The sequence below is a fragment of the Apteryx rowi genome, unplaced genomic scaffold (assembly GCF_003343035.1).
Source record: "Apteryx rowi isolate R43461 unplaced genomic scaffold, aptRow1 scaffold_34, whole genome shotgun sequence".
In the NCBI taxonomy this organism is placed as follows: Eukaryota; Metazoa; Chordata; class Aves; order Apterygiformes; family Apterygidae; genus Apteryx; species Apteryx rowi.
The window spans coordinates 2,276,684-2,290,413 of record NW_020449863.1 but is presented as its reverse complement, the minus strand read 5'-3'; the positions used below and the strand labels follow the sequence as shown (position 1 = coordinate 2,290,413).

Below are 13,730 nucleotides of genomic sequence, written 5' to 3'. Positions count from 1 at the left end.
CCATCATTTACTTCTTCAAACATTGCTCTGCTTAGCTTGAGTGGTACTCTGTCACTCTCCATGATGCTTCTCAGGAGCATTTGTCCATGCTGTTTTAAAAAGCACACAAATGCAGAAAACATATCCAAAACTGTAAGAAGAGCACGCAAGAAAAATTAGGATACTTATCACCACGACTGAGAAATACTTCTACAATCCTACACCTCTGAGTGTTTTCTCCAGTGAAAAGGATTGCTTCATTGCAGAAATTAAAACTGGATTTTCCTCTTCCTTTGTCTTTCCTTAAACTTGGTATAGCTGGCTAATGACCCTTAGTTCATTAATGCCCTCTAGTTCAGATTCTTTGAATGAAGGGAAGTACGTGAAGATCAAGAGTAATAAGTACAACGGAAAAAAAAGAAAAGATTGAAGAAGACGAGAGAAGGAGAATACAGAAAAAATGGGGAAGTAACGTAGAAATAAAGAATTTTAATGCAGAAAGAACAGACTGCACTAAAACCAATACCTGGAAAACCCATTAAGGCCTCAAGAGTGTCATAATTTGTTATGTGAGCATTCAGCCTGCAGACTTCAACTGGGCTATTCCCATGAGCAAAATGACACATGTGCAAGCTTGCCAGGTTAGTCTTAATATGGCAGATAAGAGTGGCCTATATCCCATCACTACCGTGAACATTTTCATATCTGTACTTCTATTTTCAGGAGCTTGAACATTTACTAGTCCTACAATTTAAATGTGGACCCTATCATCAGAACAATTACACGCTCATTAAAAGTGTTAAGTAAGACTGAAACCACAAATACAAGCCTATTTTATGCTTTCATTAAATGTAGCTTACTGAACTCCTGAAGTCAATTTTTGTTAATTTAAAATAAAATGACTTAACATTATTGAAATGAAACCACTGTTGAGATAACCTAAAAATCCATCTGAAATGCTATGCTTACATTAGTGCAATGAGATGGGATTTAATTTGCGATACTAATTCGGGCTTCTTCTCACCACGCAGACGCTGAACAGATGCACTATTTCACACCAGAGAAGGCAGCAGGAAAGCAAGGAAGAACGCTCCAGATTCCTACTGTAAAAATCCACCGCACTGCATTTCCCACATGCAGCTGCCCTTGCAGATCCCCGAGATCTCTGCTTCAATAAAATAAATGCCTCTTCGTCTGCTTGTCTGCACTGTCATGGGAGCCAATCTCTGCCAACTGCCACCTGCTTACTCCAATTTCACTTTGCGACCCGGATTTGCATACAAGTTATTTGATATTAATTGTTGTCCAAGCAATAAGAAATGTTCCTCTGGGGGATTCAACCTACGACAAGTCTCCTCATTGCTTTCAAGTCCAGAAAAAGGACACAAACTCTTTTTCCTCTACAGACAGACATGTGAGATGTACTTTCTGGTAAGCAGCCACTTTTTCAGGCAAGAGCTCATACCCCATTGATATGATTCGTCTGAGCTACTCTCCTGGTGCCATTGTGTGCCACAAACTTGTCTCCACACCCAGAGCCTCAGGGATAAATTCTCATGTTACATACATTTTGACACCCTGAAAGATCTTAATAGGTTTACCAGGCACCAGCTGTGAGCCAATCTATCTTTCTGGCAGCCACAAGCGCCAGACTGCTTTCCTTTTCTTCAGTGTCCAGGTAATCTTTTTTTTTTTTTTTTTTTGGGAACTTTTTGTGAACATTAACTGCATCAATCAAGTGCAGAGACATGTGGCAACAAGAGTGCAGAGCTGCCAAAAGCAAAGAACTTCCCACCAAAGAAATACTACTTGCCAAGACATCTATTAAAAAACAAAACAAATCCCACAACCCCCTCCAAACCATGCCCTATGAAAATCGTCACTGAAGCCTGGACTAAGTCCAAAATAAGCATGCAAAAAAAGTTATAGGAAAAAAAGAAAAACAGACTACAAGGGTAATGCAAAAAAATTTAGTTTCATCTATGGCTGATTCAATCAGTCAAAGTGGTCTATTCACAACAATTATTTTTAGCATAAGAAAAGTATCTCTTCAAAGACACTGCTGAGCTGGTTATAGAAAGCATGGAGAGATTTAAAAAAAAACATTTCAGCAGTAAATAGGAAATAACATCCTTCAAACTAAGTTAGATATTGTCTGTTACTCAGATAGATTAAAACCCTTTTGTTTACTGGAAATATTCAAGCTGACTTTTGCCAGTCCTACAATCCAAAAGTATTTCACAAGTAGTTCTCTCACCGTACTTTCCATACGTTCTCTCAAGTTCTCTCACCATACATTTCTCTTACCATACTTCAAATTAACCACTTCTCTCTGAACATATTCAGAAATATACACACATCTATTCTTGCTGCTCATTACTTATGACAGCACATATTTCAGTGCTGTTGTAAAGAGAAATACTTTCCTGAATCAGAACTTCTGCATTTTTAAATAAAAGGCTATCTATACTCACTGTGCAACTGCACTAACTGTCATAATACAGAAATCCAGACTCTTGATAGGATCACCAACACCAAAAAGAGTTTTAGAGGAATGCAATAACCTTGTAGCAACCATGATTTGACTAGTAAGAGCCTGTTATGTACTTGTTCAATACCTGAAAGAAAAATTAACAATGACTTCCTTGAGTATTATTTTCACATGACAATTCAGATCTTCTGCCAATCCTATTCACTCCCTAAAACAATATATTTCTCTTTATTAAAAGTGTTTCAGGAGTTCTGTATCTATTGAATGAACTTAAAATATAGAAAGCAAAAGAACCACCTGTGGAATTGCCAGAAATGTGTACAATCTTGTTTTGAAGTACTTATTCAAAATATTTATTTTTAAGTTTAAAATGATACAAATCTCAAGCTCATTCTTAAAGTCTTAACTTTAGACCTGTACAAAATTCCAGTGACTGTATGTGAACAATCATTTTGTTTTGTGCTATTTTTATACCATGTAAATGTAGCTGAGATCATGATAAACAGTGAAGTTAATGTCTTGCCTTGTGGTATTACGTGACTGAAGATAAAGCAGACACTTCCTCCATAAATTAAATACAACACCAATTAGTCATAATTCATGTTTGTTCATGCAATAGCTATGTGCACATCTCCCCCCACCACCAAACTCTGTCCTCAAAATTACATGCTCCCATTATCACTAATTGGGTGGAGACTTAATACCACAAAGCTGAAGAGATTTAGACTTCCCCCTCTCCCCACAAGAAAAAAAAAATAGTAATTTCTTGTTCACTGAACAAATTCACCTGGAGAATTCCGTATGGCCCCAAGACCCACACAAGGCATTTTGCAGAACACAGCAAGTTTGCCCTATCTGCGCATTGAGTTTGCTGGATATTAGGCAGCTCCAAGACAAAGGTATTTGGCCATGTTTGTGCGTAGTCCAGCTCCTCTGTATGTAAACGTGAAGAATAAGGTTCTAAATTGCATATATTTTGTCCAGTTTTGCACTTAAAACATTCTTTTTGTCATTATGGACAGCATAACTGATTTAAAATCATTGAACTGATTTAGCTGAAATACTTGTTAGAACCTTGTTTACAGAGTTAGACAAGGAAGTCTGAATCTTGATGAGACAGGAAATGCAGATTGGGTAGTGAAAAGCTGCATTTCTAAGCATGGTTGACAACTGTCTGCCATTTAGCAAATAAGAGTGAATGGCAGAATTCAGAGTCCAAACCAATTAAGCATCATCACTTCCTCCCATCTGTCAGAGAGGCTGCAAAAACACTTAATCACAATAATTTGATCTGTCTGCCATGTCTAAAATAATTCAAACTTTCAGCATTTTCAGCTCTTGTATTTTCAACCTGTGCAATGCAGCCATCCAAACAGAGGCTATGCTTTGCCATGGTGTCAGGTCAAGTTTACAACTGGGTTGGTGTAACGATTTCATGGCGGAAATAATGGAATCAAGCCCAGAGAATTCTGCACTACACAGTTTGATGGGGATGCATGCATTTATAGTTCCCTCGCCACTATGGAGAATTAGAACTGTAAATTATACCTTTTATTCAGCCATAAACCTAATAGACATTACTAATATATATAGACCTGTAGCTTGCTACATATGCAGTTTTAAGTTGCAGAAAATTCAAACAACTCAGAGCTCTAACTCTCCAGAACATAAAAGAAAATGGTCATGGAAAAAAAAGGAAATTCATGCATGTATGTGCAAAGTAGTGCAAACAGCATCTATTTTCTTAGGTTTTAAACAATCCTATGTATTTCAAAGTTAAAATGAAAAAGCTATTAGCCATACTAAGTCCAGAGATACATTGCCGAGTGGCTACAAGGCCACTTCTTACAAGAAACCTAGTGGTGATGAATAATCTGTGCAACTGAACAAAAAAAAAATAAACACATTCCAAAAATTTCCTTATTTGGTGACTAAACTTGCTTTTTTTTTTTTTTTTWTTTAGAAGCAGGGGGAACGTAGCCTCTAATACACATCTTCAGTTGAGTAACTCCTAGGTGAAGTCAAAGTCAAGCCAAAACTAAGACACTGAGCTTCTCTGAAGCTTCAGAAGCCTAGGTGGCAGCTTAAACACTCCAGTTATAAAGCACTCTATCATTTAAGCTAGAAAGGAACACCTTTTTACAAAGATGAAGGTAAATTTTCACAGAGGAGTCAAGTACACAGAAATGTTAGCAAACAGTATGGTTAGTAAGCACATTTCAGATATCTATTAACCATTCACTATAAAGCCTCCAATAAAAGCAACTAAAAAACTACCCTCAAAATACACCTGCTTTTCCAAGCAAGACAGGAAAGAAAAGAAGTTATGAATAGAGAACTTTCCAAATGATAAAACTCTAAACGATAACGTTCTGCTTCAAGAAATAATTTACCAAATATGGGCTTACTTTTACTTGGTGCTGATTTTCTCACAGAAGCTACATGGTCTTCGGAGATAGCAAGACGTCTTAGCACATCAGCCAATGCAGCTTTCAGCACAGTGATTTCATCTTCTTGCTGCTGTACTCTCAGTTCTAGGGCTGAAAGACGGTCCTGGACATCAGAGGTGCTTGCAGCTGAGATGCTGTCATCTGTTTGGAAGGGAAATAGGGGACAAAGAAACATTTAGTTGTTTTGTTCAAAACTAAAAGCTATAGAAAAAAACGAGTGTACAGCACGAGTATGTCTGTCCCATCATTTAGGAATACTGAAGATGTTCAAAGAAACAAGGCATGGATATTATATTTCATGTATCAAACTAATGCTTCAAGTCAGAAGCATTGCTAAACATAAGCTTATATAGAAGGCTTAAACAGTGTTGTCCTGCTACAATCATAAGAAGAAAGATGCTTTCCATTAAAATACTGCAAAAGAAAACCTTGTTCTATCAGTAGAAGAATGACTGAAAATAAGTTTATTTAAATAGCCAACTGAATTAACTGAAAAGATATAAAACTGTGGTCACATTTTGCAATACATTCTCTTGGAACTGTTGAAGAATTTTAAATATGATCCTTCATTTTAAAGCAAGAAGTAACGCTAAAAAACAAACAAACAAAAAAAAACCCCACGGTTGAATATATAAGTATAGCTAGCCATGACCTAATTACATCAAGTGACAATCTCAATTTGAGCAGTCTAGATCAGAGTCTTCGACTCCAATTCCTTCTCTTTCTTTTTCTTTTCACATCACCACCCTGCATGTTCCAAAAAAATATACGACATTATAACATTTGGCCTGAAGTGAACAGAAAATAAACACTCTCCAAATGGTTCCAAAAATCTGTTTGGCCACACAGAGATAGATTAGTACTGAAGGCATAATCCAGCCAAATCTATTCTTCAGTGGTAAAAAGGAAATTACAGCTTCTGCATATTCCTTGCCTTTGACAGTTCTTTGCATTATTTCTGCCAAGCCAAAATAACACATAACAGATTTTATATTTGGCTGTTGCAATAAATCACAGTCCAACCAGTAAAAAAGACCCATAAAAGAACGTTACTCAAACAAAAGGTACTGAATTCCTTATCCATCCTGATTTGGACTTACTAATACTCCAAAGAAACTTCTAATACAAGATCACAGGTTTATGAAAAATTTAGAAATTTTACCTCTATTATATAAACAGATGGTATGAGTCTACATTCTATAAAACATATCCAAACAGCAAATTTACACATAAAGGTAAATGGCTGGATATTATTACTGTGATTACACATACTCCAAACTTTAGCCCACTAATATTATTAACCAACAACAAGAAAAAAAAAGGAAAGTTTATATAAAGCTGTAATCCCCAAACTATTTTTCATTAAAAGCCTTAAGCTTTGAAATACTTGCATAAAGGCATCACTCTTAAGATATAAGCAAATAAAACACTGGGCCAAATCCCTCCCAGGTGAAAGGTTACAGATGAAAAGAGATTAAGGATTTTAACACCAACTTCCATGCTATTAGAACAGATAAAGCCTTAATATTTGATACACACTACAGAAGGAGCAAAACCTGAACTAACTGAAATGGAGAATCACAATCATGCTTTCATGAGATAAGCAAAATTACTACAAGAAATTATTAAAACAAAATTTTATTAGTGAAATATACTCATAATTATTAAACTGAAAGGAATGGTTACATCAATAAAAACAGAGCTCCTACCACTCTCAATTGAAATTAATGTATAAATATTTTTAAGAAGATAGTTTTGCTTTTTTTTTTTGCCATTCTGTTAAACTATAAGTAGAAATATATCACTTCATAGTTTCTACTGCATTCATTCATGCTAATAAATAATAAGACGAAGAATCTGCAGGAGTGCAATCAGACCAAGACCTGTGATCCAGAGACAACAGATAAGAAAGAGTCTGAACAAAATGCCTTGAATCGCCAGCCATAGCTGTTCCTATATCATAGATACAGGAAAGTTCGCTTTTCAAGACGTTATTTCAACTACTATGCAACCCACCATAGTCAATGCACTCTCAACACTATTTTAGAAATTCAGATAGAGGACGGCTGATACGGTTCTTCCCAACCTGGAGAAGATTCTTGTATTAAAAACACTTTCCAAAAGAAACAACCCACCTCCCCCTTTTAGGGGGCCACTGCAGGATCCCTACAAGCACACACCTAGGCAGCATATGAAGGAACAAAGTCAAGCTTACATAAATTCAGTCACCAAGAAGAGTTGTGACTTTAAGAAAGTAAACCGACTTCAAGAAGCACCACAGAACTCGTATTTGCTATACTCATGATATTAAGCCTTCAAATAAATGCAGAAAATCAGGCAGAAATGAAGACTGGAGAAAAAAGTGACAAGTATTTTCAAAATATAACCATTACAGTATTTACTTCTCATCTTACACTGGTAGCAGTCCAGACTAACACAGAAGAAACAACAGCTTGACGCTGCCTTAAAAAAAAACAAAAAACAAAAAAAGAACACTTTTTTTTTTGTCTGCCAAAACCTTCAATTAATGAACTGTTAAAAGGGCTTATAATGGATAAATTTCCAGGCCTTATAAATACACAGCAGATTGCTATAAAACATTTGTGAAAGGAGCAAGTGGCTCTCTCTCAGCGATGTTAAATCACCATTTCAGCAGCCAGGCGTTACTGTGYTCCCTGCGTGGAGCCCAAACAGCAGCAGCTCCCGACCGGGACAGGCRCCGCTCCGGGTCTTTCCCTGAGGAGACCAGAGGCCGGGGCGCTCGCCCGACCCACACGGGCGTCCTTCTCCCCGCCGCGTGCTAACCCCGCGGCTGCCTCCGCTCAGCCCGAGCGCCACGTAAAGCACGCTCTCTTCACGCGTCCCGCTGCGGCCCTGAAAGCCACGGCCTGGGGGAGGAGGCCACGAAGCCTCAGCTGTTTCGCGTATGCAAAAATATGCAAAGCAACAGACTGCAGGAGCTGAACGGGGGAAAAGGGTTTTCAAGCCACGGGTCATTTCTCGGCACTGCGGAAGGGGCACACGAGAGGCAGCCACTAAAAGGAGACTTTAGACAGCAAGGAGATTGCTAAGGAATGCAAGAATATTGTGGTAGATCTCAACGGCCACAGTTGCACACTGGAAAGACATTTTATTATGCTTTATCACTGTACAGAAGCAGCATATGTTTTGAGTGATGACAATTATATATTACACTGGGAATTATTAAAGACTTGAAACGAGCGATTCCCAACCTAAATACTACCTCATCCATGACAGCAAACAACTGAACTCCAATGTGCCCTTCTTGGCAGCGTCTTGAAAAGTAAATCAATTAGGGATTAGCTTAAAAGAAGATGCTTTGAATGAAAGTAAATGCAACTGCAATCATTGAGATCATTTTAACAAATCTGCACAACACAGAATTACACTGCTCTTTTCTTTTTTTGCCAGATAAGTTTTCAAAATACCTGGCTTTCCCAGTCTTCTTCTTCCATTAGAAATGCATTCTTACAATCCAAAGAACTATTTCAAGAGAAATTTATCTACTTTCTTTTAAAGGAAAAACCTCCTTTCAGGGCACGCCATTCCCCTTTCAGAGGCAAAAGAGTTGTTACATAAATTCAGTCAGTCAGGTGAAACAAAAGTCAGTCTCCTCCCTTCCTCTTCTCCTGCTCCTAAACATCTGGCCATTCCCTTGTGGCACAGCTAACATTTGTCTAGGCCTTCCACGAGCCACTTAAATCTACTAAACCAGGCAGAGATTTATTTACTCATTTATTTATTTTAAGAGGAAAATGAAATTAGGGAATAGAACAAGACACTTCTAAGTGTAATTGGTTTTATTTTGATTCATTCACTTCATTCATTCATTTTAAATAGCATTTTTTCAGTCATTTGGTTATTTTTAATACAACAAAATAGCATTACATCTCATGTGCCAGTCGCATTTCCCAAGTTGTCCATGACTTATGCTTTTAAGATGGTCACTGGGACCAGATCCATTATGGAAAAGGAACCATCTGCACTGCCTGCTGGTGACAGCAAGGAGGAAGTGGATCTATGGTCTTTCAGTCTTAAAAAGTACTTTAAGATAGAGTATTAGTACTCAAATTACAGCAAAGCCTTGCTAGGTTTAAAACTATGATACTGTAGCTTTAAAAAGGAGCTATGTTGTCATCTTATCATACTTCTCTGGCCTGATTTTTACTTCTGTCATTAAAAAAAATTGTTGTCTTCCTTTTGGGGTAAGCAAGGATGCACAGGATGCTCATATTCAGTACTCATGAGACTTCTGAATGAGGGCTCTTAAAAACTAGGGTTCATTTTTAATGGTCAGTGAACAGCGTATAAAGACATACTACACTCCTCAGAGTTGCACAAGTAAAAGCATTCCCAGCAGACTGAACAACTCTTAGACGTTAGCCAGGAACCTCAGCAGGGGTATCCAACACGTAGAGATAGCACTTAACAAGCCTCCCAACTCACGTATCACTCCACTTCTCACATGTCACCAACTAGGCACGTGAGGATAACAGCATTTGAAAAATATCACTCTTAGTCACCGACCGCCTAGGAGAAATTTGAACCAGCTCCATTTAAAAAGCATCTCACGACCAAACCTTCTATTCCGGGGCCCCTCAACAATTTCAGAGCATCCATTAATCACTTCTCAGAGTCAATTCCTGCAGGCCTTGACGAAACATAAAGAGCAACATTTCAGAAAAACAAATTCTACAACCTCCAGCACATGGAAATTTAAACCACAGGGTGGAAAATCCTACATTTTATCCAATAAAGCCACACAAACCACAGATATGTTTAAGCCCCCATCTGCCAAAGCACCCACGCAGCTTTCAGTGTTTTCCCAAGAGTGTTAGAAGTCTTTCATTACAGAAACACAACGGAAATTACTTGTGAACTGATCTCTATACTGGTCCTGGGAACACAATGTCAGAAAATAATTGGCCCAAAAGATTACTTTCTCATTATAGCGTGGATGGGTCCACATGTGCAGAAAGGTATGCATTTGCATAACTTGACATTTTTATTCTGAAGGCCAGTGAACAATTTGACTCTGGCTGAGGGTTGCATTTCCAGAGAGAGAACTGACAAATTTGTTTTTCCTATGATGTTAAATGAAACAAAAACTCTGTAGTTTTCTGCAACTCGCTGATCTTAACAATAGCTTATAAAAGGTGCAAAAATTTAGAGAATCACACGCTAGAGATGAGGAAGAGAGAATTCCTTAAAAAAGGGTAGAATTCTACTATACAGACTTCTGCACACAGTGGCTCCCTCACCTCTTCCAAATGCCAATATGCAAACAAACTACCTTGGTTTTGTTAAGGGATACGAGTCATGGGAGGAACATGAGAAGAACTGAGATTAAAACACACAGCACAAACATGGAAGATTAAAAAGGCCTGTTTGTCCAAACAGAGACCATATTAAATTCTAATCTGTCCCTAGAAATAGAAGGTAAACCTGGTGGCGTTAAAGTGGAGTGTAAAGTTCTCAGCAAGTTTTCCCTCACCGTAATTACAAGACTCTGGCCTTCAACACTCTTGATTACCCCCATGCATCTTCAACTTCCTTTCCTGCTTTTCGAAGCTCTTTTTAAGTTTTCTGTTCAGGAGCTCTTTAAAAACAATGCATTGCCTGGTCTTGTTATCCTAATGGATAATCTGCATTTTTAATAGTAAGCCATGTAATAAGATTGCTTATTATTCACATTAAAATAGAGCAGTGCTATTCACCACATAAATGAAAGATACAGAACTTCTTCATACAAAAAAACAACAAAAAAAACTCCTTCAAGTCTGGAAACCTATATTGTGTCTAAAAACCTTAGCAAAACCCTGAAAGGAATATTGTTTATGTTGTTATGAATTTATGCCTTGCTATAATAAATGTAAACTGGCCAATTTGGAATATGCATAGACATTTTTATAACTCAAAACTCATTAAAAAAAGTTAAAATAACAGGCCATAAAACAGTAATTTAACACTGCAGTAAGTCTTAAAAGAAGGAAAAAATATATTTAAACTTTACTGGACAAATTTTTCTTAGGACTTTTCAATTAAACATGATGTACATATGTTATACAACTGCAGTTTTTTGTCTTTAGATGTTCGGTGAGAAGATTATACCATAGCACATGAATATGCTGCAATGCAAAAGTTGCTACAGATCTTTACAATCCACGGACTGGTTTAAGATTTATTCAAAGTGAGTCCATGTCTGCAAGCCTGCCACTACACCACTACCTTATCAAGAACATCGCATGGGTTTCTGTGGCAATGTCATTTTAAGGAGCTGATCTGACACATAAGATGATCTACCACTTCATCCCTAATAACTAGGCAAAGTTTAAGGCATACTAGTAGTTTTGCTTATGCATGCTAAATATATTTGTGCACACAGACTTTCATACCCTTTTATGCTGACACATAAAAAGGCAGGGGAAGGAAAGCGATTAAGAGACAATACAAAAACATCCTGAAAAAATAACTTCGTAATAACCACAAATTGCAGAAGTTATTATAAAAATATTTTACATAATAATTTCATGCATCTGCTGCTGTAAACACCCTCATATAAGTAATCCAGAAACGTATCAGAATAAAATTCACAGAATACAGCTCCACGAATGCTGCATTTGACGAACGTGAGCGTTAGCTTGCCTAAGTTTCCACTAACTATCATTTACTGGACAATCAAATTTAAGAAGAAACAGAATAGACTTTATACTGGCCAATGCTAGGTTTGATTAGCAGATCAAGAAAACAAACTCAAACCAACACTTACATGTACACCTCTCACATGTGACACTGGTACCCACATTATCACCCAAAGTAGTGAGTAATTATGCCAGCTTTCTCATGTACCCTTTCCCCAACTGCATATTTCATACTAATTTTGCCTCCACCAAGGCTTATCTCAACAGTAAAAACATCCTCTGTTTCTACCATCCACTATTTAAAAACACCCCAAAAAGCAAAACAACACCACCACCACCACCACCACACAAAAACACCCCACCCAGAAGCACATGTCCTTGTCTTCCACATTTATAAAGAGGGAAACGTGTCCCTTGCCAGCAAGGAGCACGAGTTCTTTATCATAGCCTCAGAGTTACTTGAGGGAACACAAACTAGTCCTTGAATGTATAAATATCTTCTTATATATCTGAAATGGTTTGTCTATTACTTCTACCTTCCTCTCTTCACTCTCCAGCCTGCACAGCTGGGTTAATGGCAGCTGGCACAGCACACAAACACCCGCAGCAAAGCGCCCCAAACTCCTAAAATGGTGTGTGGTGCTGCTGCGGAACGGGTGAGCGACCTCTGGGCACCCCAGAGGGAATTCGCGATGGCTACAGGCACCTGTTGGGGATGCCCTGCATAACTCGCTTGGCAGCAACATCCAGCCACCCCAGGCTCTTTTTAATATCTAATACCATTTTCCTGTCAGGGGGAGAGAGAGAGAGAGACAGACAGACAGAGCATCTTTTCCTGGTGTCCAACATAAATGCTTGGAAGCTTACATAGGAACCAAAGAGACTGCTGCAATAAGCTGTTCCACTATAAATTAAATATTATGCATGTATTAAAAACAATATTTGAATGCACATTAGTAACATATCTTTTATCGAAAATATTTCAAGTGGTTCTAGAAGTACCAGCGTTATCAGCATTCCTGAACAGTTCCAAGATAAAATCCTGATTTAAAAGCAAGTTAATAACTTTGCCAAAAATCAAACTAAGAACTTAAGTGCCAGGAGTCCCTTTCCCCTATCCTTTCTCCCCTGTGCTCACAAAACGCTGCCCAAACCGATCCAGTTACAATTCTCTGAGAAAGTAAGTTTACACATGCTGAAGAGAGGCTCGATCACCAAAGGTTTCCTCTTGGCTCAGGGCGCTCCGGCCTCTCAGACCTCTGGGCAGCAATCAGGCAGCACGCGAGCCATCCGACGGAGACCCTCGATGCGCTCTGGCTTGGAAACGCCGAGGCCAAGCCCGATGCTTCCTGCGAGCACGACTCTAAGCTGGCCAGAGCAGGAAGGCGAGAGCAGGAAAACATCCCTGCTCCGAACTCGCAGGGCAGCCGGCGGGAGGAACCTGCGGGATCTGCCGAACCTGAAATACTGGGCGCCGGCCGGGAAGAGCACTGAGCGCTCCCAGCCGCCCTCGCGCCACCTTTTGACATACCCAGTGCTGCCCAAGCCACACGCTTTGGCAATCCAGCCCCAGGAGCTCCAAATGGGGCAATTGCTTAATTAGAAAATTGGATAATTAGGAGATGCTTTTGACCTTAATCTCTTCTTAACTTCACTCTTCATCTGTTAAATGCAAATATCATCCCACGCCACCGCATAAACGTTAATTAACACTTGTAGACTGTGAGATACTACCGTAAGTCCTGTAGAGAAGTCGGTGTCGAAATTCATGCATTTCTCTGAAAAGCGAGAAATATGTGGGGATCCACGCAAAGAAAATGAAGGTAATTCAAAATACTACACAACTAGTCTTCAGGCCGAATCATCTTTCCTGAGCACTGCCTGGTTGCGGGGAGACTATAACCAAATAATTAAAGACTGCATCTTAATATATATATGATCCAGAAGACAAAAGTACAGGCTTCAAAGGCTACCCCAATTCTGGCTTTTACATTCATTTTTGACTTTTCACCTATAACTTTTTTTTTTCTTCAAAACAAAACAAAAACAAAAAACCCCAAAACAAGCAAAAATAAAAACACCCCACACAATTCATTACTGCCAGGAATCCAAATAGCAGCACTATTTGTCACTGATCTGCTCACCACA

General features: G+C 38.5%; 1 protein-coding gene across 3 annotated transcripts in view; it reads right to left on the bottom strand.

Annotated features, from left to right (window-relative positions):
* The window catches only part of EML4 (echinoderm microtubule associated protein like 4), a 127,217-nt gene that overhangs the window by 70,846 nt on the left and 42,641 nt on the right, over positions 1–13,730 (bottom strand). For all 3 annotated transcript variants that reach the window (XM_026072371.1, XM_026072370.1, XM_026072369.1), the window contains exon 2: positions 4,879–5,061. In XM_026072371.1, the coding sequence (XP_025928156.1) occupies positions 4,879–5,061 (183 nt within the window). The remainder of the gene's footprint in view (positions 1–4,878; positions 5,062–13,730) is intronic.